This window comes from Molothrus aeneus, chromosome 1 (genome assembly GCF_037042795.1).
Source record: "Molothrus aeneus isolate 106 chromosome 1, BPBGC_Maene_1.0, whole genome shotgun sequence".
NCBI classification, from domain to species: Eukaryota; Metazoa; Chordata; class Aves; order Passeriformes; family Icteridae; genus Molothrus; species Molothrus aeneus.
In genome coordinates this window covers 37194260-37222134 of record NC_089646.1, presented here as the reverse complement: position 1 = coordinate 37222134, position 27875 = coordinate 37194260, and the positions used below count along the sequence as shown (strand labels likewise).

The 27875-nt window shown below is 35.2% G+C and overlaps 1 protein-coding gene across 1 annotated transcript in view; it reads right to left on the bottom strand.

Annotated features, from left to right (window-relative positions):
• Positions 1-27875, bottom strand: part of KCNH8 (potassium voltage-gated channel subfamily H member 8) — a 176804-nt gene that overhangs the window by 62120 nt on the left and 86809 nt on the right. The window contains exons 5-7 of the mRNA XM_066570002.1: positions 26622-26862; positions 11438-11595; positions 6099-6306 (exon numbers count right to left, since the gene is read on the bottom strand). Of these exons, the coding sequence (XP_066426099.1) occupies positions 6099-6306; positions 11438-11595; positions 26622-26862 (607 nt within the window). The remainder of the gene's footprint in view (positions 1-6098; positions 6307-11437; positions 11596-26621; positions 26863-27875) is intronic.

Below are 27875 nucleotides of genomic sequence, written 5' to 3'. Positions count from 1 at the left end.
CTGGTTGCCAACATTGCTAAGGATGTGTTGCAAACATGAGTCTCAGAGGGTTCAAAAGCAGACTGGTAATCACACATTTTAAAAAATATCATTATTTTTCTTACTTTTAAAATGTTTTTTGAATGCTTAAATTTAGTAAAAAGTGCTCATGTCACATTCAAAACCAATTTTTTAATTCTTTAGCAGAAGGAAATATTGTACAGGGACAAAGCTGGCATGATCTAAGATCATTAATAGTGGAGATAATTCATATATTAAAAAAAAAATAAACACCACCTCTATCTCAACTTTACACCAAGTCTTCTGTGACATCTATCCATTTAAGTAATTTTGCTTTGCAAAAAATACCTTCATATTTACCTGCTTCTGCAGTACATTCTGAGACTTACTATAATATGCAAACACCAGGAGTTAAAAGTTAATTATTGCTTTGAAAAATTACATGTTGTATTGATGGATAATGGAAAAAACGGCGCTGATTTTTCCAATATGATTTCTACTGTTATTTACCTAATGGTTATTCTGGGTCTAAGAATGCCAGGAACTTGTTGGTTCATTAACATACAATATTTGTGGAAGAACTAGCAGATGCACACATACCTAAAAATAATCTTTCTTCTGAAAAGAGGATAGCCTGAGTTTTAACCTGAACAAATACACCAATGCCACAAGAATCTATTGTGAAGGATAAGTTTAAATCTGTACCTTCAGAATTCCTGGTAAAATTGCTCAGAACCTTGTGAAAACTAAAACCAACTGCCTCCAGTTTCTTAGCATAAACTAGGAAAAATCTTCCTGGCACTAAAACTTCCCAGGCTGTTGAAACTCAAGAGAATTACAGGTAAATGTCTCTCTTAATGGGTATTCCAGCTTGATGCTGGAATTACAACATTCTGACAAGAGTGAAGCTACCTGGGGACCACCAAGAATTTGGGCAGAATTTAGGAACCTGAACTCGCGGTTTTAACCTAAAGTTTGCATCTAGGATGTAGGACACCTGCATTTTGGAAAACCTATTTCAGCCAACTTCTGCACTGGGCCAGAAGCATCACAATCTTTAGATGTTTAAGATACTTGGAGATTCTCTCCTATCTGCACCAAGTGGAGATCTTTCAGTCACCTTGTCCCTCCATTTAAATTTACTGAAGAACTCAGTGGGGAAGGTAGTATTTTGAATTAAGGCTGTTCACTTCAGTCCAACATGGGACACATAACACCTGAATGAAAGACCCCGAAGGCGCAGTCTTATTTTCAGCCTTTCCTACTCAGGTACTGAGCACCTTTTCCTGTACCTTGCCACTGACAGCTAATTGTGAGTGTTCACTGGGAGTCAGCATCCAAGTCCTTTTAAAGGCTCTGACTGCAAGAGTGTGATAAACAAAGTGTGTGTGGGAAGTTTTATATTGCAGAGTGTGTGGTCCAGTCACAACTGAGCTCTGTACAATAAAAAACTAATAGAAAATGAGTAAAAACCTGAGATGAAAATTGAGGTATTCAACTGAAATAAAGACTTAAACAGCTGGAGAACAATGCCCTTTACAGGACTAATTTTAAAGCTTATTCCAAAGAAAACATTTATTAACTATAAAAAACACAGGTTATTTTTTTACTGTATTTTGCATTGATAACAACCCCATCCATAGCCAGAATGTTGTGTTGCTGTAGGAATAATAAAAAGTTGCAGCTAAATTTCTGGTGTACAGGAAGGAATGTTTTTTTGAGATCGTGGCACAAATTATACTTGACAGTTTTGATTATGTAAGGGAGCCAGCATCCTGACTCTTGGCCCTCTCCTAATCTCCTCGCTAGACTCAAGACAGCTGGGTTTCAACAGCCCACATGGTTCTCACAGAATGAATGCCTTCAGCCACAGGAAATATTTTCAATATTATCTGTTTCCTCTAGAGTCAGGTAGAAAAATAATTTTCTCGTGTTTAATAAGATCTTTAAAGTGTATAGCATATAGGTCAGTATATATTAATACAAAAAAGCAATCAGCAAATAAAGAGCCCATGCCTAAATCTGATGCCAATTAAACTATGGAAATGGGAGCCAATGGAACTGGATTGTTAGTATCAGCCAGGAACCTAAACACTGTGTCAGCGTACAGAAAATTTATCTTTTTACAGGTTGGTGGGGATCATGTCATGTCCCCTGAGACATCTGTTTCACCAATGAAAACAAATGAGGGGAACAAGGTGAAATGTAACAGAGAGGGACCTGAAAATGCCAAAAGGGAAAAGCAGGGCAGGAACTGTACCACTGTCTCCAGTGGGTGGGAATGATGTGTCCAGGAATTGTGGTTTTATCAGACATTAGAGTCAAAATGCTGCACATGGAACAACTCTTTCCTAAGATGGGAGAACTTGCTGAGGTAAAGGTTTCCAGCATCTAAAAGCAATGCCCATGGTGTATATCTTCCAAATAATGTAATCAGCTAAATCTAGCAGTACAAGAGCTAAGAAGAGATCCAGTTTTTAACACTATGTCCCAATGCCCCCATGTCAGGAAAGTTCATCAGTAATAGACCCAGACATTTCACCTTTCTCACTGTACAACCACGTGGCTAAATTTGTGAATGTAACCACGTTTTTAAATTGTTTGCCATGGGAATGTTGCCTGAATAAGGACAAAATTGAAATAAAGGCTCACAATTAGGTCCACGAAGAACAAAGCAAATGCCATTTTCTGTTCTGGGTATTTTCATAGGAACAATGTTATCACTCCCATTGCCCCAATTCAAATGCAAATTAAGCACCACAGTTGTCTAAATTAGCTAGAGAAATAGATACATGAAGCAAATGCTGCAAGATCTGGGCCATGATGCATATCTGATGGCACAGCAAGGTTCAAATTATTATGTTAACAGTACTGCAGCTTTAAAATGTTTGCTTTAAGTGTTAGCAAACCTCAGTCTTGAAATCTGTGCTACAGGTTGTCTGAGGAAACACTAAATGGAGTAAGTAAAAGCTAATAGCTTTTTTCTCCCTCTGCCTCTACCCCCCAAAAAATAGAAGCAAACATAAAAAGCAAATTAATCTTCTTTTCATTCCAGACATAATTTTCCTTTCTTAGAACAAACCCATCCCTATATTTCAGCTATTCCATACATTGCAGCATCCATACTCATGGTGCCATACTGTTTTCAAGTGGACATCACCTGAGATATTCCAATGAAGAATAAAAAAATAGAATTTCCAAGGCAGAGACACATTTCCTTTAATTTAAAAAAAGTATAGGAATTATAATTTTTTATGGTATTTTTTAACATTTGCCATTAGAAAGCCTCTCAAAGGCTGAAATAAACTCTGTGTATGATGCATTGATGGACATTTGAGTCTCCAGTTCTGGTATATAGAAATTAAAAGTTAAAAAATTAAAACCTTGAAGTTCAAGAGTAGGGATCATATTCTTCTGCTTTGCCTGCAGTAAGAAATCTCTTTTACATGCTCTTCAAAACAGCACAAATTTTTCAGTTGAGGTCTTCCTTTAGGAGAGCAGAATATCCTCATTGCCTTACAGTAATACTACCTTAATTATACTCCAAGCAAGATTTCTCCTGTGTACATTATTTGCTTATGATTTATTATGATGTCCAGACCTCATTTTACTTTGCTTAATCACTCATACTCTAAATTACAACTACTATTCTCCCCTCAAATTATCCCCAGTGTGGATGCTATGAGGTGTAGTGAACTTGTCATTTGAAGTTTTCTTAAATGACCAAGAAAGGTTGGCTACATATAATCACCAGAATAGGAAAAGGTACACAGAGGACCAAGACTTAATTTCATTGTGTTTCATCAGCAAGTAGTTTGCACGTGGAGAGCAGGAGAATGTACTGATTGAAAAAATTACATAATCTAAATTTTTGTGCTCATATATGTGACACATAAGCTTAACCAGAAATTTTGTCAGTGCTGGAGTGGTCCTTCCAAAACAACACCTTCATGACAGATATCTGGAATTTTATCAGCTCTTTTCTTTCAACCAGTATCTAATATTTTAACATTTTAAACCTTTAACATTTTAAAACCATTTCATTTTAAAAAAAACCCCACCAAACAAGCACGAAAATCCAAACAAATCCCCAAAGCTATAAATTATTTAACTTAGCTCTAGAACTAATATCTGTAGAAACATTACAGGAGTCATTGCAGTATCATTTTTATTATAAATTTATAGCATCTAAATATTTTAGAGACCATCCACAAAGGTGGTGGAACAGCCTTCCAGGCAAAAATGCAAACTCATACCTTTAGGAAAGAAAAACCCTAGAAGAATGCCTACCCATCTGTAAGCCCAATAGAAAAGCCCTTTTTCCATGTAGAAGGTGAAAGTCTGAGAGCGTGCACCACTAAGTGCTTTGGCCTGTCCAATGTGGAAATGCACTACCTACAGCTGTGCAGGGAATGTCCCTGATTGTCACAGGTTGAGGTAAGTTGGTGGTGAGGGGCTGTTAAGGAGCACTTCCAGCCTGGGAAGCCCACTGGAAGATGGTCAGTTTGTGACAACCCAGATACAACCGCCTACACTGAGACACAAATGGGATTTCTGGGAAATGTCTCTATTCCAGTTAAACTGGGATTGGTTCTAGTGAGGTTGTTGGGACATTTGGTTATTACTGCTCTTGCCCAAGAAAGGACAAAACTGATGGGTGAAGGTTAATGTTTTCATAGTAATATATGCCAAGAGCCCCATGAGGAGCGTTTTCTGAATGTGGCCTTGCCTCAGGGAAAAGGGAGCATGGGGAGTGTGGCCAACAGCCCTACCCAGGGAGCAAGGATGCAGCCCACCATCATCATTTGGACTGCAATGAATGCTTTGAAAGCAGCTATTGTTTGTGGCCTACATAAGCTGACAAAGTGCCTTCAGAGCTGCTTCTCACCAGAGAGACATTATTATCATTATTATTATTATCTGGATTTGTTTCTCTGGTTGCAGTATTTGACCAATTTTTGCACAGTGGGCTTTCTTTGTATATTCTCCCCTAGAGCTGCAGTCTTTTCTGTCAGAAGTTTGCTCTCTATAAGGAGTTCAGCAGCAGGTCACACACCTGGTTTACAAATGAAAAGACAAATCAACAATCTACTTAGAAGAATAAGAAGACTCCACAAGTCTTTAAGTAACCTATTGAAAAACTAGAAACCATATTTCCTGAACTTTCTTCTTTTTCTCTTCCTGACCCAGCATCCTCACTTCTCTGAGGTTAAGCACTTTTATATGATTGTTATTTTTCCCTCATAATTATCATAATTAGGTGATATTTAGACAGATGATAATGGGGGTAAGAAAAACCATCTAAAGAATCTAAAGGAGATAAAAATAGGGCAATCTGCAGTTTGAATGCATATCACTGAGCTTTTGGTCACAGGTGTTTGCATTATTTTCCCCACACCAATTATTTTTTCTCTTGGGGAACTGTTTCACCTTTAGGTAAACTTTGTTTATGGAAGATGTTTCATTACAAAAAATGAGAAGCTTGAAAGCTGAAGAGTTGATGTAGAACATGCAGATCACAATGAAGGCTGGGATAGAAACTAAAGATTGGACCAAAACTGAGCATTCCATTGATGAATATGATAAACATTGATAAACATCTGCTCTGAAAAATCTAAGCCTGCAGATCTCCTAAACAGTAATTTCAAAGGCAGTTTTTAACTTGAAGACATTTCAGGGCATATCTGTTTCAATGCATAGGAAGAAATAATCTGCACACTTGAGGGAATGTTTTGGCTGATGAATTTTCCTAATTTGCAAAACCAGGATGAGTTGTCTAATCTATTCTTCTACGCAGTCTGTCTTGTCATTTCCTATACAGATCCTGAATTTTCCCAACTTTGAATCACTCTTAAAAATCTAAAATTATCTTGTATTTTTTCCAACTGATTTTTATTTTAACCCTCTTCTTCAGATTGATCAGAAATTCAGAGACTGCCAGTCTCTTCCTTGTCTGTACAAACAGCACTAAATAATGGTAGAAGATTGAGCAAAACCTGAAATGTTGAGTGAGTTATATACGCATTTTTATATATTTACACATATTTATGGATATATACTTATGCGTGTATATGTCCATGCAGGAAGGCAGAACTTACCTATGTCCCAAGTAAGGGGGTTGTTCTGCTCCATCTCCCTTTTCCCTATGACATACCAGATGCAGGCCATCCAGTGAGCAAGCAAGGCAAACATGGACATGAGGAGCGTGAGGACGATTGTGCTGTGCTGGGAGTAGCGATCCAGCTTCTGCAGGAGGCGCAGCAGCCGCAGGAGCCGCACGGTTTTCAGAAGGTGGACAAGGGAAACCTGGGAGAACGGGGAGAGAAAACCACTAGTCAGCACCCAAGCAGCTTGGCAGCAGCTTACTTCTATTGCACAGTTCTCCTGTTTCAAGAAAGGAAATTCTAAAGCTCTATGGAATGTTGCCCACTCTTCATGCAGCTGCACATCTGACTGGACTAAATCTTAAGACAGCAGAGAACAGCAAAGAAGATGTTAAAAAAAAGTGTGAAATTTTGATGTGTAAATACACAATTACTATTTCTGATATAAACCAAGAAAACTTGAAATACTAAGAGATCTTTCATGTTATCTTTTTTTCATGCAGTTTTCCTCCAGATTAATCTTAAAAATTTGTTTTTGTGAAAAATTGATTCTTCCCAGCTCTAGAAGAGAAACACAATTGTCAAACTGACCAAAGATCATTTGATTGCAATATGAAACCACAAAATAAGTATCTCCAGGCACACAATGATTTTCAGCTTCAGCTAACAGCAGACCTAATTTAACTGTGTATGAGATGAAACCAGCCTGTAATTTTGCATGGAAAAAAATTTTGCATGGAAGAGGCAATAACAAATATCAGATATTTTGCAGAACAATAAAGCAGGGAAGTTAGAGAAGGCACAGTTTTTTTTCTTGAGATTTAACCCTGTGTTAAATCACACACCCTGTGGTTCCTGGTTAACAAGGACCTGGGCATATTTTACTGCTCTGCACTAAGTAGTAGTCCAAAAAAGCTTTCATTAAAACTTCTATTACTGCTTCTTAAATTCCTTAACTAAAATATTTTTGCCTTTCAAGTTTATGTGGCAAAAGCAGCATCTAATCTGCTCAGCACCCTAAGTATACAGTAGTTTATGAGGTTTATGGCTCTGGCTTTAGAGGAGTTCCAGCATAAAGCAAACAGTCTCTGGATGACCCCAACCCTTCCAGAGCATCCTGCAACTGACATCCATACCATATTGTGCACAGCCCACAGTTTTCCTGTGAATGTACTTGGCTTGTGCTTCAGCTGTTGGGCAAACAGAGTTAGCAAACTATATACAGATTAGGATCCAAACAGTTTCAATGTATTCGTCTAAGATTAAATAGCCATAATTTTTACTAACAGTAAACTTTTTTTTTTGCTTCCTCCATTAATGAGACAGTAGGATTAAGGCCTGCTTGATACAGGATACCCACATCAGCTGGAAAAGTAACATCAGACTTGATGTGTCTTGCCACAGCATTCCCAGAGCACAGTAAAGAGCTCTCCCAAAAGCAAGTCTAAAAACACAGCTCAATCAATATCCTTTTGCTTTTGCTAATCCAGAATATCCTGATGCTGAGCCTTTCTGTTACCAAAGATAACAATCTGAAATCTAAATTTTATTGGTGTGCATTCACCAACAGCTAGATCTGAGGTGACTAACATATTTTGTAACATCAGGTGTTTTTGATTTTTTCAAAGATTTAACAACTCATTGATTATATTCCACTCTCAGGAATTAAGTATGTGAGAAACCTGTAAAGAAGAAAATAAGGAATCTACAAGCATTTTTTTTTTTTTTGCTACTACAGTTTTGGTAGTGCATAAGTAATTCTCCCATGAGCCTCTTCAAAGGGCAATATTTGCAGCCCATTATTTAATGTGGTTTTTTTTTTTTCTCAAGAACCTTTACATTTTTTTCATGTACATAGAAAGGAAAAAAACAAAATCAACAAAAAATATGGCATTTTTCAGAAAACATTGTTAAAATAAGGTCTGACATTTGAACACACAAATATTTACAAGGTCGTTTCTTGCACTTCATTTCTATGTCATTCTCCATCTACAGTGCCAGAGAATTAGTTATGTCTGTGGCCTTAAGCCCAAAAATGTCTGCAAATCTAGGGCAGAAGGCTGCAAAATACTTGAAGTAATTGCCGGGTTTATCTTATTACAATCATATAGCTTTAATTTATAGTTATTCTTTAACTGCCATGAAACTGTACCAACCGCCTCTGTTTCAGTGGTAATTAATTTCACAAAGTCTCCTTTTCTTCTCTCTCATCAGCTTGTTTGAATCAAACATGGTTCTGTTGCACTTATAACATAAATGCACTTAAACATAAATTCATGACTGTCTCTTCAAGGTGTAGCAGTAACATACAAACATTTGTATAGTGTCTATTTATGTAATGATTGTATATGTGCTATGGCCTACACATTGGAGCCTTCATCTTCCCATGGGAGCCTATGTTGTAAAACATCACAATTAAATAATGATAGCTTTGGTGAAATTATTTCATTCTTTTTTTAAGATTCCTACAAACAAGAAATTGCAAAAGGACTGTTATAATTCTGTGTGTCCTGCCAGTTATCAGTCTTCCCTAAATTCTGACCATTTTTGTTAAGCTACAAAGACATGAATCATATATCATAATATTCTTTTAAATGTGGAAGCAGGTTTCACTTTAAGGCCTAAGGACTGCCCCATTTCAAAATCATTTCTTCATAAAATTGAACACAGATGTAATTAATCATGTATTATTGCACTGAATTTTCTCATTAGTCATGCCAAATGCTCCTCTGGTATTGTGCCCAATATGTCATTGAAAGATCTAAAATGCCAGCAGGCAGCTTCTTTTTCTATGTCACAAATTTAGGAAGACAAAATAAGGAGTCAGCACTCATACTTGTGCCATGAAAGATTTTTCTTTGCCCACAGATATAAAATCATCAAAATTTTCCATTTTGTTAATAGTTTCAGACTATCTGGGTTAACCTTTTTCTGTCAAAAGGACAGGGACAGAATTTTATTTGAGACTAACTCAATCAGCATAGTCCTGAGAACTACTGACAACAAATAAAGTTGCTACAAACCAATGATGAAGTTCTCCTCTTGGAAGAATAATCTCCTACACAAAAACTGAATTAATGAAGAAATGGGATATACATTTTAAGAAATGACTGGTGGGAGAGATTTTAATCATTTTTTGTCCACCTGGTTATTTGCTTTGCCTCAAATAATGATAATATTGCCCTAAAACCATTGATAGCTACTCAAAAAGGAGCAATTCAATCATTATAACTAGGGCTTAATGGCCTGGTTTTTATGGCAACATTTGAAAACACATTTCCCTATATTAAGAGAACCTTTATGTCAGATGAACAAAGGGATGGAAGGAGCTTGGCAGGCACTGGGGATAGGCAGGAATGTGCCTGTGGTCTCAGATCTCCCAAGAGTCCCTGATTTTAATTTTAGGGCAGAATCCAGGTAAGGTGTAAAGGCAGTAGAGCCAACTCATACAGTTTAACTTTTGTTTCTTTCAAAATATATACAAAACCAGCAAACGACTCCGCATGCACTCTGGCTCCATCAATCTCCAGCTGGGGTGTGACATATCTGTGCCATACATAGACAGGTATGTATGGCACTATACCTATGGCTTGCAGAATTTAGAGCGTCCCTAAAGGTTTGGCCCTAGTGCCGGGGCCTGAGCAGCAAAGGGGTGAGTTGCTCCCTGATGCCCCTTCTCACCGTTCTGTTGAGGCAACATCTGAAAGTCGATGAAGTGAAAATCTGAGAACAGACATGAGGAAAGGGCTTATTAAATCATGAAGTCTGGAAACAGTGTAGTGTGATTAACACCTCCCCCTGTTTTGAGACAGCTGATAAGTCATTGTTATCTTGAGGTTTATATTAACAGTTGCCAAGTCTTGTCACGACAGGAGATATGATACAGTAAGGCACTGTGTTCCCATCAAGGAATCATACAGAGGTCTCATTAAGGGAAAAAGCTTAAAAGTACGACAGGAGATGTGTATTAATCATATTATGGCAGCATTTTTAATAATGTGACATTTTAATTGAAAAAATAATCATTGGATAGTACTTTCTTTTCCAGAATTAAGTACAGAAATCTTATCAGTCCTTCCACTGGGGACAAAAATTCGTTTTCAGGTTTTTTTAATTTTTTCTTTGACTGCAAAAGTAAACATGGTTAACTTAATGAAAGTCATTAATAGAAATTAAGCCGACATTATTATGCTGGCTGTTTGGTTGGAGTGCAAGGGATAAACTGAGATAGTAATGTGTTGAAATAGATTACCCACTTCTTATAAGGAAACAGTCAGGTTCTAAAAAGCATCTTCACTAGCATTAGATTGATGGTTCTTTATGTAATGAATGACATGAAAAGGGAGTTCATTGAAGGAAATGATACTAAATTATAAAATCAAGCATGACACCTTGTATGGGACTCTTCCTGGCTAGTTCTTTTCTGTGTTTGTTGGGGTGTTTTTTGGTATGTGTTTATTCTATCATCTCTGTACTTGTCTGTAACTCACTTGTAATGAAATTGAGATTGACTGCATCTGTTTATGAAAGATCAAAGTTATGGGAATTGGAAAGTGGATAGCTGATAATCTTAGTTTTTTATGACAAAAATCCACAAAAACAAGTTTTCAAAAACTAAACTTGTTGATTCAGAGGGTGCATTTCTGGGGGGGGGATTATTTGCTTGTTTGCTTATTGCAATTTTGCTTTGTAGATCCCTACACTCTACAAAATCCAATAGGGCTAGCAGAATAAAAACCTTTGTCTTAGCATAAGTACACAAATATAATCCATCATGATTGTGACATCACCTAATTTTAGAACAAACATTTTCAAAGCAGATTAAGCTTTTTGTCATTACATTCCTAAAAAAAAAAGAGTTTAAACCAAAGTCAAAGTGACAATTGTAAACATTACATGTTAGAACATACAAAAAATTGGTAGTCATGCTGTAATTTTTTTCATGAAAATTCCCACAGGTAAAGAGAAAGAGGATTCCTGACTAAATAAACATGCTGATCATAATAATGATTTACTTTACCACAGTAAAAGTGTATGAGTCTTGAAAGATTAAGGGCTGAATTTATGCACCATAAGAGAGCAAAAGTCATAGCAAACTGTATTTGAGTAAAGTAATTAGATATGAAGCTAACATAGATGCAACTGTTTACAAAGTAAAGACAATTGAATTAAAAATTGGTAGATCCAGGGTGAAAATATACCACAAAGCTGTAAAAGACACGTAGGTATTTTAGTTAATTCAGTTTCAGTCTCCAGATCTGGGGAAAAAAGCCCCACATCAATGAACCCCTCTTGAAAAAAGAGAACAATTGAGAAGGCAAGTTAGTACTTACCACAGTGACGTTGAAAGCATAAAGAAGATCAAAAGGAAGTGCAGCAATTAAGTCAATGATAAACCACGTAGTCACATAGTGGATACAAATAGATCTTGCTTCAAATATCACTTGGCCAGACTTGCTGACATATGTTGTTCGGAAATTTAAAATAATATCTGCTTGACAAAGAATGAACAGAATCAGAGACAGTGATTTCTTAATTCCTGGGCATGGCACCAGGAATTCAGAATAATGCTGTTTGGTTTTCTTCTGCATCATAAATACCAGATGAATATTCTAATACAGAAGCAAAAAAACATGGTAGTAAGAGATGTACATACACAGAGTTAAACCAATGAATGCATTATTCTTTTCAAGGAGTAAACAAAATGTCTAAAACATTTATCACTCCCTGATTTAAAAGGGTGTTTGAATTAAAAACCAACATCCACACACATTGATCTTTAAACTGTACAAATATTGCTATTTTGCTGAATGAAAAAAAAAGGATATTATTTTTGTTCATAAACTTTACTCACATTTTTTTAAAATAAAAATCATTAATTGTTTTATTTAAAAATGTGATTTAAGCTCTTTTAGTGATAGCTACTTACTACAGATGATGAATGTCATCCTCAAGGATAACCATTTTTTTAGCAACTGAAAAATGCTGAACACACTTGAATAAAAGGTTTTTTGGGCTATGGTGGAGAATCACAAAAGTGATATGAATTGCTTGGTGACTTGTGTATTTTGTATGCTTCCATCTAACATTCCAGGATGCGTGTCTTTCAGTATGAGATGTACTTTTGATGCGTCTTGCCAAAACACATTAGCACTCGAAAAAAACCTCAGGTCTTGACAACAAAGTCTCAATTATTTTCATGTCCTACAAGACAAAGACTATAATCTTTCCTCAAGCTATGCACCCTGTTTCTACGAATATTATTGAGAACTACTCATGTAACTTTTACAGAGTCAGAAAAGAATGCAGCCAACCATTAAGGCTGGTGTTTTACAGCAAGATAGCTTTAGGGGAATAAAAGAGATTGATTTGCATTTCTCCCTAGAAGTTCTTTAGGTAGGCTACACTAAGACAATCTTTTTCCTCCCCACTGGGGCCAAAAGAGAACAAGAGAGAGGTTCAGCACACAGAGAAAATCATGCTGGATCACTCCTTTGGGGTATCAGAAAAGATTCATTTAGGATAAATTTTGATCAAATCCCAAGTTCTAATGCTCTGGGTCTGCAGAATAATAATTTGCCAGGTTTCACTAGTAGAAAATTTTTATGCTGTCTTCTGCAGCTGGAATCTAGACAGCCTGCTATGATTATTTGTCGTACTGGTTAACCTGTACTTTGCTCGCAATAAACCTATACTATTTCCAACAGTTTGACCTTGGCTTCTACCTCCCTTTGACCTAGTAGAGTCAATTAATGAAATTCCTAAATTAATGAAATCTTTGATGAATTTCTCAGTTTTTGGGCACAGAATCAATTCATTCTGCATTTTTTTTTTTAGGATTTAGTGCAAAACCATAACACAAAGTGACCTAGACACACATTGGCAGATATCTGGTTCATGGACTGAGGTCTTGCAGGTTATAACTGGTTCGTGGTTTAAGAATATTTTCCTTCAACCAGGTCCTCAGGCTGAAGAGAACATATAAGTGAAATCAGAGATATAATGATATAATGATTTAGATTACCTCATGAAGTAGTCTCATTCCTGCATTCTTAAAGCTACAAAAATGTTATGAAATTTTCAATAATACAGCTAAGATGGGAATATAGCATAATTTCACATGGTTTATAATGAGCAAGGCAGTGAGTTTAACTCCACAGGTGCTCTTTGGAGACAGTTGGTTACCAGCCACATTTCAAGATCAGTATGGCAACAGCGGTCACATACAGAACACCTTCATGAAGATTTGTTTCATAGAGAGAAGAAAGATAAAGATATTTGCACCACTAGTATTTTGAAACTGCTCATTGTCATTTGTGTCACAAACTCCAAGGTGTAGTTATCAAAGTCAGAAAAAGTATTTGCTTATTTATTGCCCATTAGTGTCTGTGAAACCACTAAAACTTTAACAGAAAAGGAGATAAATTCTTGCTTTAAATATAAGTACATCCAGTACACCAAAGGCTTATCAATGTGCATATGCAATTCACTGTTCAAGATTGAAGAGATTAGAGGTTTTTCTGCACTGCACACTTTTCTGCCATCCTATCAAGGCAATTTAGAGCAACAGCCTCAGATAATAGCTATATTCCAAAAAAAAAACAACCAAAAACATAGGAAATCTTAAGTGCTTCTTTCTGCATCCAGTTTATTAGATAAAAGTCCAGAGTGTGGGAAGTAAGAGTGACCCATCTTGTATTACTTAGCAACTTTCTGAGCTATACTTGGGTATAAACAGTTTCTTCATCTGAGCAATCTTATTTACAGCTTAACTGCTGTGCTAAAGTACTTACTGAGATATCTGTAAGGGAAAACACAAGAAAAGAACTCCTGAGGCCAGAAACTTCTAAGAGCTCAACAAAATCTTTAACACAAATTTAGAAATGACCGTATCTTCTGAGAGATTGCATTATTTCTAGGAATTATATATTCCACATTTTTGGGGGGATTTCTGTTAAGAAAGTGAAGATTTTTTTTAAATAAATGTTTTCTTATCACTAATAATTTCTTTACTAATGTAAAAATGGAAAATAGCAATGCATTATTTAATGTTTTAGAAATTGTTTGTTAATCTTATTGTGCAGCAGCTTCTAAGAACTGATGACAATTGAAAGAACAATCTGAAATTCAACATAAACATCAATAATGTAAAGCTTTGGAGATTCCAGATAACTTAAGAGCTTCAAAACTAATGGCTTTCTCTAGTGTTGAGTTTGTTCCAAATGCTCTCAGATGAAGTGAATTTTAATAATTTCCTACAACATGAAGGGCAACAATTTTAAGTTTGCACCTGTAAACAAGGCAAAAGGGACATTTAATCTCTGAGCTGATTCTTAAATCATATATGAAGTGACACCAATATATTTGGATAATTAGTGGGTTAAAATTTTTCTACAAGAGATACATCTCAATATCTTTAGTATGCTTAAAGATATTCACAAAGATGTTAAAGGGTAAAGAAATTCACACTATCTTTTCACACTATCTTTAAGTATGCTCTAACAACTACTTCTGTCTGTGCAAACTTCATATTTAAAGCTGTGTTTGATTGTTTCAAGCTGGGACAAAGACTGCAATATCTCTTCTGCTTTAGCACCTCTCACCAAACATCAATAACAAAGATTATGACTAAAGAAAAAAGAAATCTGAATTTATTTTATTTTAATTTTTTAAAATTTGAGATAGGAAAGGACCATTTTAACTGGTCTTGTGAGCCACACATCATATGCTCAGGAAAGCAAAACAGAGCATTTAAATAATGTCTCTGACATGAAAAATATCATTACAAAGTTGCCTAAAACTAAAGCAGGAGGAACAGCAGAAAATATCAAATTGCTTAACTCATTACACCTGTCTTGAAGCACAGCACACGATATCTAAAATACCATATTTTTCTTGATGTAGAGAGGGAAAAAAGAGTGAAACATCTTCCTTTGGAAAAATTTGAGTTCTTATTTTGTTACATAATTCAATTTCAGTTCAATTCTGAAAAAAAGTCAGGATTCAAGAAAATTAAAGCTCAGTATAGAGTCTAGACTACCCTTTTGACTTTAAGAAAAGTCCTTAAATAATGTTTAACCACATGGCCTTTTCCACAGGACTTATACTATGTTCAACACACACACACATTGTGTTAACAAACACCAATGTGTCCTAAGCCAGCCACGATCTCCTCCTTCCCCACTCATTTCTGCACTCACTGCTGTGTGTGAACCTTGAACAAAGAGGGTCAGCCTTCCAAGTAGTGAGGGGCATTTTTTGTCTGCTGAACACAAAGGTAAATTTGACCTGAAAGCACTCAACAGGAAGGAGCTAAGATCTCCAATTTCAGAGGCTTGGAACTAGGAATCACATCACCCTTGCATACTGTCTAGGAAAATGGGCTTCTGCTCCACACACCTTCTGATCACAGTTCCCTGCTGATGCAATTACTTTCCACTTTTTGAGTCCTGTTCTTCTGAGTCCCCTTTCTCTGTACCCTGCAGATTGATCACCTTTCCATACCAACCCAATACAACACAGACCTGAAGCCCCTTCAGGCACTAAGTCCTTAAGATGCATGCAGAGATAATAAACAGTGAATTTGTGAAACCATGACTGTGATTTTTCTCCTGGTTGGATCCCATGGCAAATTAGCTCCATCTGCATGGATTCTCTCAGTCTTTTATTTCCACTACTGGTGGACACACTCCCTTAAAAAAAATCTTGTAATAAACGTGATATCTCTAAAACTCATGCAAAGATATATTGAAAGATTATAGACAATGCATTTTTATATAAAAAAAAACAACAGCTTTTTCAGCCATGAAACGAATTTAAAATTGTAATCTATATACAGTTGTAGTTCCTGATTTATTTATATATTTTACTCCCGTTAAGCTCTTACACATTTTTCACACCAATAAACACCAGAACACAGGGACCATTATCCCCCAAATATCTTCCAGGTTTGTAATTATCATGTCTACATGGGTCTTTGATATTTTCATTCCAAATACATGACAAATTCCAATAACATTCCAATAACATGATATAACTGGAAAGCTCTTAACACTTATTTCCTTATTTGAGCATTCTAATGGCTTTTACACGCCTATTGGTGACTATTTTTTTTCACAAGCTTCCAGTGTGAAATCCACACCCTAGCAATGCTCGATTCCTGAGAAAGGGCAACTTATTTCATAGCTAGGCATAAAAAAGCTGGGAAATCTAAGCAAGCTCATAAGGTTTTAAAACTGGGGACCTCTTTTGGATTAAAGCTCTGCATGACATGCTATATCCTTGACCGAGTTGCCTCTTTCTAGATTTCTACTATGCAACACATTCACATACAGACACATTTACGCGGTGAATAGTAGGAAAACACCAATTGAAGCTGGTGTTCAACAAAGGGAAAAAAACATTATGTTAAAAAACTATGTTAAAAAATGGAGGTTCTACTTAGGGTGCAATGCAGATTAGTTTCCTAAATGATATAAATGGAACAAAAGCCACAAACTGATAGTCATCAAGCTAACCTATTAATCATTAAGATGTTTTCCCTTGTAAAATTTTAAAAGTGCAATATGTGTTTTGTGGAATCTCAATTTCTAATCCCTGTTAAAAAAATAGTTATCTGGAGGCCAGCTGAACCACTTTATCCATAAACAGGATTATTTTACCTGAAGCAGCTAATTTCCCTATGACAACATTTTTTTTCTCTCTTTAGGCTTGATTGTTTAAAAATAAATCCTGCTGGGATTAAACATATGATCAAGTTATAGCAGAATAACATTTCAGGATTAGGTAGGTGATTCAATAACTGCCCATGACATAGTCTTAAATTTCAGAAAATGCAATGTAATATACCTCAGTTTAACCGTCTTTCACTGGGAGCTAAATGAGATTAAAAACCCTGTGCCTTTAGGGCAAGTGGCATACATATAAGCAGTGATGTTTTGTTAGACTGCAGCCATTCAAACCTGTATTGAAAACTAGACGATTTAGGTATGTTAAGCCCACTGATTTTCAGAGAAGACAGTTTTCTACATTATCTCCCTCTTCTAGATGGTATGACTGACTCATCTCTAATTTCTTGTATTTTTTTTCACTTTCCTTTAAGTGATTTTACATTGGTTGTCCTTAGCTAGTAATACTTTCCCCAAAGTCCAGGCTCTTTCATGTATCTGATTGTTTTAGCAAATTTTATTTAATGATACAAGGATAATGATATTAGAATCTGGCCAGAGAGCTTTTAAGAAAGTTTCCAGGAAATGTTTGTGCCATATTGTTTGAAGAACAATTTATCTGTCCCTATATAAACTCCTATTTTTTTTATTTTACTGCTGAGATAAACATTCCTAGTAAATTGCCTAGGAAAAATTTATTCAAATGGAAGTGTGATTTTTCAGTTCAATATCTTCCTTGCAGACATTTATAACCACAATTAGCTTGTTGATTTTCTTTCATAGGCTGACATGATCAGGTGAGGGAGTTGGAATTGGGTTTATGTAGGAAAAGAAAGCAATGGTCATCTTATACCATTGTGTAAGAGCTTGAGCCACTATGAAATCAAATAAAGCTTAAAAGAAAAAAAAGGCACAGCAAAGGTTAAGTGCCAATAAACTAAGTATTAAAATGTAGAAAGTTTAGGTAATAGTTATATAAAATATAATAAAATACATATTATATAAATAATATAATCAAAATTATGTCTTATTAAAAGCCTATTGAAGCTGGTGGAGGAACAGTATTTTTTTCTTCTTTTTTAGGAAGTTATATCAAACGGTGAACAGATATTAAGTAACAACCAATATAAACTATAGAAAATTTGTAATGAAAACCTAAACCTGTTTGAGCAAGAGAAAGAAATCACTGGTGCCCATGATGAAGGAAAAATACAGTTTTAGGAAAGAAACACTAATAGCAAACTTGAGTTCCTTTGTAAATAGTAAGGATAATGATAAATAGTTTCATGTCATTACAAGAAAAGCTAATAATAATCTCACAGAAAATCAGATGTGCTCAATACATCTTATATACTTCTTATCTAATTTTGGAATGAAGCAGCAAAGCAAGGTTGTGTCATATCAGACGATAAATTACAATCCAGTGTGCCCAAAGTAAGAGTCAGGAGGTAGCAATAGTTTAAAAACCAAACACTTAACAAGATGTCACTTCTGCAGGTTGATGAAAAAAACCTCTGAAAATAGAAATATGTGGTTTACAAGCCATAAGTAAATAGAGTTATGGATTCTTTAAGGTCTTTGAAGAAGAGTTGATGACCTTCAGGAAAACATGCTTTATCCGAATACAGTTTCTTTAATACATGGCTTAAATATGACAGCTTCTATTTAAGACTCAACTAGATGGTAAAAATTTCTAGTTCTTGCCAGAATCTTTGAGAACTGGAAGATCATACAAAACTACATATAACTGAAGTCTCAGGTGCATTGTGTTGATGAGTAAATGAGAAAGAAGAAGTTGGACCAAATTATATACCACTGGAACTTGAAGAAATTAAGTATCCCAAGATAACGATGCCTAGATCCTAATGGACTTGGTATATAAAATGGAATATCAAGACCCATCATTGTACCACCAGGATAGTGTTTTGTTAAGTAGGAAAATTTGTTCTCTTCCACTGCTTAAACAGAAAGAAAAAATCATCTCATTGAGGAGCACTATCATTCAAGAAAATTATGGAAAAGGATTAGAATTAGTCCTTAAGCAACTGTACATTTAAAAATGTAAAATATGGCTATCAAGTATACCTCTCCCTCCTATTTTCCTTTGGGTGCAACCCCAAATATAATTTTCTCCTGGTCACTAGCACTTGAGAATATTGTGCAAACAACCCCATTTAGTTTGTGTGGGCAGTCAGAATCTGAAAAACACACTTAAGAGCCACATTACACCTCCATTGAAAGCAGCTCTTTTTTAGAAGTCTTGTGGCTTTAGCTGGATGACTAGAGTTCAGATGAACAGCAGGAACATGGTTAAAAACTACAAATTCTTAAAATCTTTACCACAATTCACATGATATTATGTAACATGATGGACTTCTGAATAAGAGATTTCTGCTAGCATGGAGTAACTATAATTCAGAGTTTTTGCTGTTAAAGTCACAATTGAATACACTGAGCTGTTTTACCAGGCAAACTTCTCCAGTGAGAAGAGTTTATTTACCATTTGACACCAAGTTGCTTATCACTGAGGAGTACATGAGGAGTGGCACAGTCCCTGTCCTAAGGCTGTGCTATGATGTATGTTCTAAGCCTTGAATCATTCAAGTTTGTCAAGTAAACAACATTTTCAGTGATATTAGTGGAAGAAAATTCATTTTTGGGTGTGATGGATCACAGCAGCACTGACTCCCAAAATTAATCTGTAACTGACAGTCTGATTTGCTCTTCCTTACTATTTGTTCTTACAGTGGAAAGTAATGTGATATTGAAGTTACATCCAAGTGGAAATACTGATTTTCTTGGGTAAATTACCCATTAGTATATATAAAAAAAGAAATCTGAAGGCATCTTCTGAGTGGGTATTTTTATAACAAAAGTCACTCCCTCCAGAAGGACGTGGTCAGTAATATAATGCACTAACATGATATGTTCTATCAAACTCCATACTTTGGCTGCTGTAGACATCAATGATCAGCAGCCCAATGTCAAGAGAGGGGGGTCATTTCTTTTACCTGCTTCTTTGATTTTTAGCCTTTGAGGTTTGTCCTTTTTAGTTGCTTTCTTTGACTATGAGGGTGCCTAACTGTGATTAGCTAATCTCAGTCCCATAGTAGCTGGCACACCAGAAAATCATCACATATCATGACCATTATAATAACACACTAAACTGGAAAGGCTTTTTTTCTTATATACTATGCTGTATCTTTTGAAAACAGACTCAATCCCTGAACATATTGAATAGCTAAAATATGTTTTATTGACTTTTCTACAAAGAAAGACTTTGGAGTCTTGAAAGAAAAGCAAAAGACTTGAAATATTTCTGAAAAATGAACTGTTAGCTCTGCTTTGAAAAGAAGCTAGTAGATGTGACTGCAGACGTGTGAAAATTTCTTCATTGGCAATTTTCTAAATAGAACCTGCAGAAATATAGCAGAAAGAAGTAATTCCAAAGAGTGGAGAAACATCAATCACATGATATAGCTTTTCACTAAATTCACCCTACGTAAAGACATGGGTGTTGGGTATTTCATGAACAGATTTTCCTTCACACAAATATTGCAGCAAACAAAGCAGAGATCAAATAAGTAAAATATTCAGTGGGAAGTGGCATAATTGCTTCATTCATTTCCAATTTTTGACCAGTTCCAAGGGAAAACCTGAAATATTTTTCTCAGACTTACTCCATGCAGTTTGACAGCAATTTACATAGACAATAGCCATAAATCATACCAAAAATAGGGAAAAAAAGACCACATGCTAATTCACAAAAAGTGTGGTAAACTATTAAGCATCAAATAATTTCCATGGAAATTACCTAGATTAGATTACCTAGAAAAGATTTAAAGACTTTAATCTTATTGAAAAATACAATATTGTATTATCACTGTTGTACAGGATAGTAAATGAAAAATACAACTTTTGTCTGATTGTAGCTCTAATAAAGAGGAGTTAGTAGAGGCAATACAAGTAGAATTTTCAGGGTTCCTCCATTACCATAACACTTACCTGCATCTACCTGACGATACAGAATACTTCCGTGGAATAATCACTTGTGGCTTGCACTTTTCTCCTTTAGGTCAAGGTTGATGTTTTTGTGCTTGGAAACAGCATCTTGTGTGCAGACAAGCATCTCTTGTCCTTACAAGTATCCAAGGAAGGTTATTGGAAAGATTTTTAACATTATAGTGGTCTTGCCTACCTGACTTTGATGTTTTGAGGGAGAATCTTTAAGAAACTTACTACTGTTTTTCAGCATAAATATTTTGCACTGTTTTTTCACATTACTAGGCAATCCATAGAGCATGAACATTTTCTTATGACCTTCTCTTTCAAATATTAGGTGTATCAACAATGTGACTCTCTCTGTTTACATGCTCTGTTCATATGCATTCATGATGAGACCATTTGTTGCTTAGAAATAAATTCCCAGAGATAATTTCAAACCACTCCCTTGGTCCTTTCCTGAATTTTAAACTATTATAACCTGAAACCACGCCTTCAAAATTTAAAGACACTGCTATTTCCTTTCAAATGCAGAAGTTTTCTTAGATGTGTCCCCCAGACACAGAAATTGTTGATGAAATGACCTTCTGTGCACTTGCAAAGATAGGAAATGATAATCATTATAATAATGAATAAGAAGATGAAAGAAAAAAGAAAACAAGCCTTCCATTTTAAAGCAATCTAATAAAATTTATAGCATTTAATACTTTCTTATCTTATTCCGATGAATTTCGTTCAACATCTTATTTTCAGTACAATATGTATACTTGAATTACTGTGTAAGTCATGAATGATTATATTAATTTCTACAAGGTTTATGCCATAGTTTTAAATCTCTACATATTAAACATGTGAGATTCAAGGACTTCATATGGTTTAAAACAGTTTTTGAAAGATTTTGAGTCATTTACATTTGTGATAGATAGTAATGGCGACACAAGTCCCCTTAGTCTACAGTCCACGCAAATCAGAGCTTGAGCACTGTTAAACATACTGCTTTAAAAACATAAATTGCTGATAAAGCACTTTGTTAAATAAAATGTAGTGGGACAGAGAGAAATATACATACAAATAGAGGAAATCTTAGTGTAAATCAATTTTTTCTCTTGAAATTGTAAACCACAGATCAAGTCTTGAGATGCCAGTATGTGTGTGGAGAGTGGAGGAAGGGATGGGTATAGGTTTTTTTCCCCCACAGGTGGCAAAGTAATATACTGCAGGAAATCACTTAAAATAACTCTCCAGTCTGTTCATAAAAAGTATAATTTTATAGCCATAATTAGTATCCAGTCTTTGTCTCCATTACAAACTAAATGATCCACAAATAGAAAATTGAGCTCTTCTCTCTATAGTTATTCTTCTCTCTATAGTTATTCCACCTTAGATACAAAATACTCAAACCATTTTATTCTTATTCAGCAAATAATGCATTACCATTACCCAGAAAGCCTATGCATATTTTCACTGAACCATTGCACTGATCTCAACTCCTTTTGAATGTCTCCTATTCAAATAGTCCTGTGAGTAGACAATAAAGTACTGATAATTTTTCAGATATTATTGCTTTCTTCAATCAAGATGTTCAATAAATTTAAAAACAAACAAAATGGATAAAGAAAGGCAATATCTGAAAACTGGAATGAAACTGTTGCAGAAATTAAAAACACTGCACTGGATAGTTATGGAAGAGAAACATTAAACAATTGGAAGGTTATTATTAATTAAATTGAATTAACTTGGTGAGATGTTCTCCTGCCTTTTTTTCCCCAGAAGACAGAAAACTTAAAAAATATTATTGAAAAGTAACCAAGATCCATTATGCTTCTTAGAAGTATTGATATTCAGGCTCCCAGACATACCTATCTAGAAATGAAAAACTCAGCTACTGTCTATGCAAATACAGGAGCATAAACTTTGAAGAAAATAGTGCAATAAAGCAAGAAATAGCCCTCACCAGATAAAATACTTCTTAGGCTATTTTTAATGAGATTTTAAAATACACTAAAGCTAACAAGATTTCTTTTCTGCACCTCTTTATGTTTTTTGAATACATAAGACAACATAAAAATCCTAAAACTAAACTAATTCTACTTTATCTTTGGTTAGAGGAAGCAAAAGATTTATTTACAGGAGAATGTTAGAGAAGGTTTGCACACATAACAAAGGGAAACAGATAATGGAAGTACACTCAAATACAACATCACACAAGTTATCACAGGAAACATCAAGTGAAAAATGTAGTTTCATATGAGAAGCCCTAATTATGTTCTCCCTTCATCCTCTTCCCTGACAATGTCACAAAATGGGCTGTTATTATTGTTTATCTCTGTCTTTGTTTTAGAGAACTTTAAAGGCTAAAGCAGTTACACCTCTAGTTAGATGCTTTTCTCATAAATAATTTAATTCATATCAATGCTCTTACTTGTATCACCCCAAGTCAGAAGAACACTTTCATATGTATTTTTATCATGCTTAAGCACAGGCTGACACACATCACTGAAACACAGATTAAGCTGAGTTGGAAGGACCCGCCAGGATCATCAGGTCCAGTTCCTGGCCATCCACAGAACCATCTCCGGGAGTCACACCATATGCCCAAGAATATACTCAGTCTTGGGTAACACAGCTAAAAACCAAAACCTTGTCAAGTCCAAATGAGTGCTTATGCAAACCATGCTCATAAAAGGGATATTGCTCCATCTTCTCACAAATATGAATAAAATCAAAGTAGATAGACTCTATTTCTTCAATCCATGACTATTTTGTGATACCTCAATCCATGACTACAAAGCTGTAATACAGCTGAAGATCCTATATCAGACAGATCTCCCCACTGCATTTCTGTGGCAGCAGCATCATAAGAAGAATTTCTCTCAACATTTCTCATTGACATTTCTCAGAGCACATAGATAATCCATCAAAGATGTAACAGATGCCTGGAAACTTATGCTTAAATTTAGGTATGTTGTCAATCTTACTACTTTCAATAGAGTTATACGTGTTCTGAGACACATTAATTCAACATTTTAACAGACAAGGGACCTTTGAGAGATGATCATAAACATACTATTTTCTTTAAATTCACTGCAGGGATTTAAATGCAGTATTACAATGTCCTGAAAATACTCCATAAACCTTTCCTCAGAGCTGGAGATTTAAATCAGATAATAACTCTAGAAAAAGAAAATTATTCTGGGGAAAATTGAGCTGTTATTCAAACTCTGGGGGAGGAATATTGGTATCTTACAGTACGGTGTTTCTGGTTACCAGTAACATGATTAATCAAAGTCTCTTCTAGTGCTCCATGCACATTTCTTTGAATGTATCTAGTTACAGCCATAATGTGATTTCCCGGACTACAGATACAGACCTAAAAATCTAACTAGAAAATATGAAGTAAAATTTACAGAAAATCTTCTTTGCTTTATTTTTCTTACTCAGCTATTCTATTGGTCTTTGCTTTTGACTTACTGATAGAAAGACTCCATATTTCCAGCAAAATATATAACCAGAAAAGTAACACTGAGCATTTCACCACCTTTCATGTTTTGAATGAATACTACATCAGATAAATCAGTTAGATAAAGATTATACTCTGTTGTGCTTATATTCAAATAAACACATTTATAACACAAATCAGTTATTTATACCATTATCAAAATATTATAATCCTGAGTCTACTCTTTTTATATAGTCACCCAGGTACATCAGTGGGTCTATTTGATTTAGTATTCTTAAAATAACATTAACCTGTGACTGATTAGAGTCACAACCTCACTCTTTTTACACAAGACATCAAGGATGATCCTTGATGATCGGCATTGCAGAATGCAAGCTTCTTACTGCAGTGCTTGAGAATCTTTGAATGTGAATTGTTTGAATTAATGTGAAAGAGTCCACCAAGATCTAATAGTGAACATAAAATAGACATTTAGACCTTAAGTCTAATGACAAAACAATGACCAAAGGAGGAAACAAATATTTATTCATCATAATATCTGATTCTTCCATCAGCCATATCGCCTACCAGTCTTACTGTCTACAATAAAGCTGACAGAGAAAAGGAATAAACTTATCAAAAATTTTATAAGAAAATATCCTGAGTTATTTTTAAGTGTTTATGGTGTTTCAATTTTCTTTAGTTCTGGAGAAGATTGTAATGTTGCTTTTAATGTTTGAGCTAAGCTGTATTTTTTCACAAAAAAATAAGGAAGATTAAAATGGAAAGAAGCTTCAAACCTGAAAATTATTTTCTTGGTTTTTTTGTTCTCTTTCTGTCTTAGGTTGTAAATGCAAGATGTGGCCAGGGGTGTGTATCCTATTGCCATCTGTCAGAACCAAGTGAGGCAGATTTTTTTTTAATCTCTTCCACAACCAACCCTCCCTCCAGGCAGATGTTTTCTGTTAACGGGCCATTGAGTCTCACTGCATGACTGATGAAATTACATCATCCCATTATGAGAAGTTCCACCCAGAGGGAGGAGCCAAGCATTCCTACCTGGATATAATTTGAGATTTAGAACAGCACAGTCAGCCTTTTCCACTGGATTCCCAGAGGAAGACCAGGCCCATCTACACCACCAATGACCATCAGAGGAAAACTACAGCCTTCTACAGGATCACTGCTTCAACAAAACCATGCCTATCACTCCAGGAGGACTGAAGCCACTGTTTAAAGGGACTGCTGCCAACACCCTGACCAACAGGGCGTCAGTTCATATTCTAACTCTGTCAATGTTGTTTTGTATTACTGCATTTTAACTTTTAGTTTTATTTTTCCTTTTATTTTTCCTAATAAATAGGAAAAATAAAAGTTTTTCCTACTCTCATATCTTTACCTGAGAGCCCCTTAATTACAAAATTATAATTCGGAGGGAGGGAGTTTCCATTTCCCATTTCAAGAGAGACTCCTGCCTTCATTAGCAGACACCTGTCTTTTCAAACCAAGACACTTTCTCTCTCAGAACCCATCTGAACCCTTTTCATGTTCAAGAAAGACATCCCCAACTTGGCTTATTTCTTAGAAATGATAGCTTCTCCACCTGCAAGTCGCAACAGATCTGAGCTCCGGTTTGTCCGTGTGACAACACTGAGTGATATTACAACAGTAAAATCTTGGGGAAAAATCTGTTTGACTCTATTCAGGGATTCTTTTCAATCTTCAGAAATAAATTGAAAAAATATACCACCAAAAAAACCCAAAACATTTCTTTGGTACAAAGACATTATTAAATATGACCTTGTCTCCTTTTTGATTCTTAAGAGATATAAGAATTAAATGGATCACAGAAATAAAAAGTTTAGAGAATGGATCAGATGACAGACTCAAACCTCTCAAATTCCATCCCAGTTATCATATAATATAGCAATATAGTATATATAGTAATATAGCATTTTGATATTGTACATGTGTGTTATTGCAATATGAGTTTAAATTTTACATTGATATTTAAACAAATCTATTCAGCTTGTAGTCCATGACTTTTCTAAGTGTGAAATAAAAAAATTAGCCACAGATTGAGAACAAAACTGTAGCAATTCTAGGGCACATCCCTATACTGGGAAGGTTTGAGTCATCCCCAAGATGAAACAAGGGGTTTCAATCTTCCTTGAAATCAAAAGTCCCTTTAGAGTAACAGCAGGACTACCCAAATCAATCTAAAGTTAAAAAAAAATAAAAAAGTGTGATCTAAAGTTCAGATAAAATATCAAGACATACAGCTAAAATTGATTTTCTTTAAAGTCATGAAAGGGATGATTATTTCCTTTTCTAAAATATTATTAATTCTGTGAAAATCCTAAATGTCAGAAAAGAGATCCCAAACAACAATCCCCAAACAAATCTTACCGATGATAAAGAGAATTTCCACTGCAATGTCACTGACAGTTGTGCTTCGAGTTGTAGACAGCTCATCATGGCCAATAAAGGAAACATTGTAAGGTACAGTCACAGCAACATAAAACGTTGCCAGTAAAATAAGCCAGTCCCAGCCAGCTTTAAAAGTGCTAAAATGCAGCAATATGAATTTGGATTTTTTTGCATCTGAAACTTTGTATTCTGGAAATGCTGGTTTATCTACGAAAACATTCTGAAAAAGAGAGAAAAAAGTTAAATGAGACAAAACAATTATTTGATTACACAGAAGCATTTCTTGCAATGGAGTCCTTAAGTAGTTGATGTTTTTGTAAAAAAACATAATAATAACATGTGCAGGCAAGAACAAATGTTACTTTTTTTCTAACCTAGACCTCGCATTCATTTATACAGATGTTCATGGAATAACTTGTGAATGTTGAGGCAGAAAGAAGACTAATAAATTACAGATTAAATGGAGTAATAGGGGACTGCATCTGGCAAACTGTTTCTTCTTCTGTTGAACTAATTCTCACTGCAGAGAATATTATTCTACAGGATAGATAGATGAGATCTTTGTATACACAAAGACATAGTACTTTAAATAGGAACATATGGAATGAAGTAACTGATATTGAAAAAAGCATCCCTTACACAGAGCTGTGAGGAGGTTCTTTCAGACTATCTCTAGCCTGGTCCTAGGAACTGAACAGCTCCAGTACTGGGAGCACCTCTCTTGGTTTAATTTCATCTGCAGAAATCCAGTTCATGTGAATGAAAGCACAATTAGTAGGAATAACTTTTTGGTTTTCTTTAAAATTGCACTCCTGATCTAAATCAAAATATTAATCTACCATAATATGGCTCCAGAACTGACTACCTTTCTTATTAGACTAACTTTGTCTTGAGTCTGTGTTTTACCACTGTTTTATGCAATCAGTATTTCAGTGTTAAACTGTAGAAATTCTTAGTTTTCACCTTTCATAGCTTTAACAAAAAACACCTACCCTACCCAAAAAGCAGCATGTAGGACATGACCCGTCTTGCATTAATTACTGACAAAATTCTTGCTCACTGTTACTGTGCTCCTGGTTAATGCTGTTCCAGTAACAAAGAGCCTCCCAAAACAATATTGTGCATTCAGCAAGCTAAGATTACTTCTGATCTTGAAGTTATTCACTATGAAATTAATAAGACAAAACCTGCATGACTGTAGACTTAACTACACCTGCCTTGTCCGTCACAGCC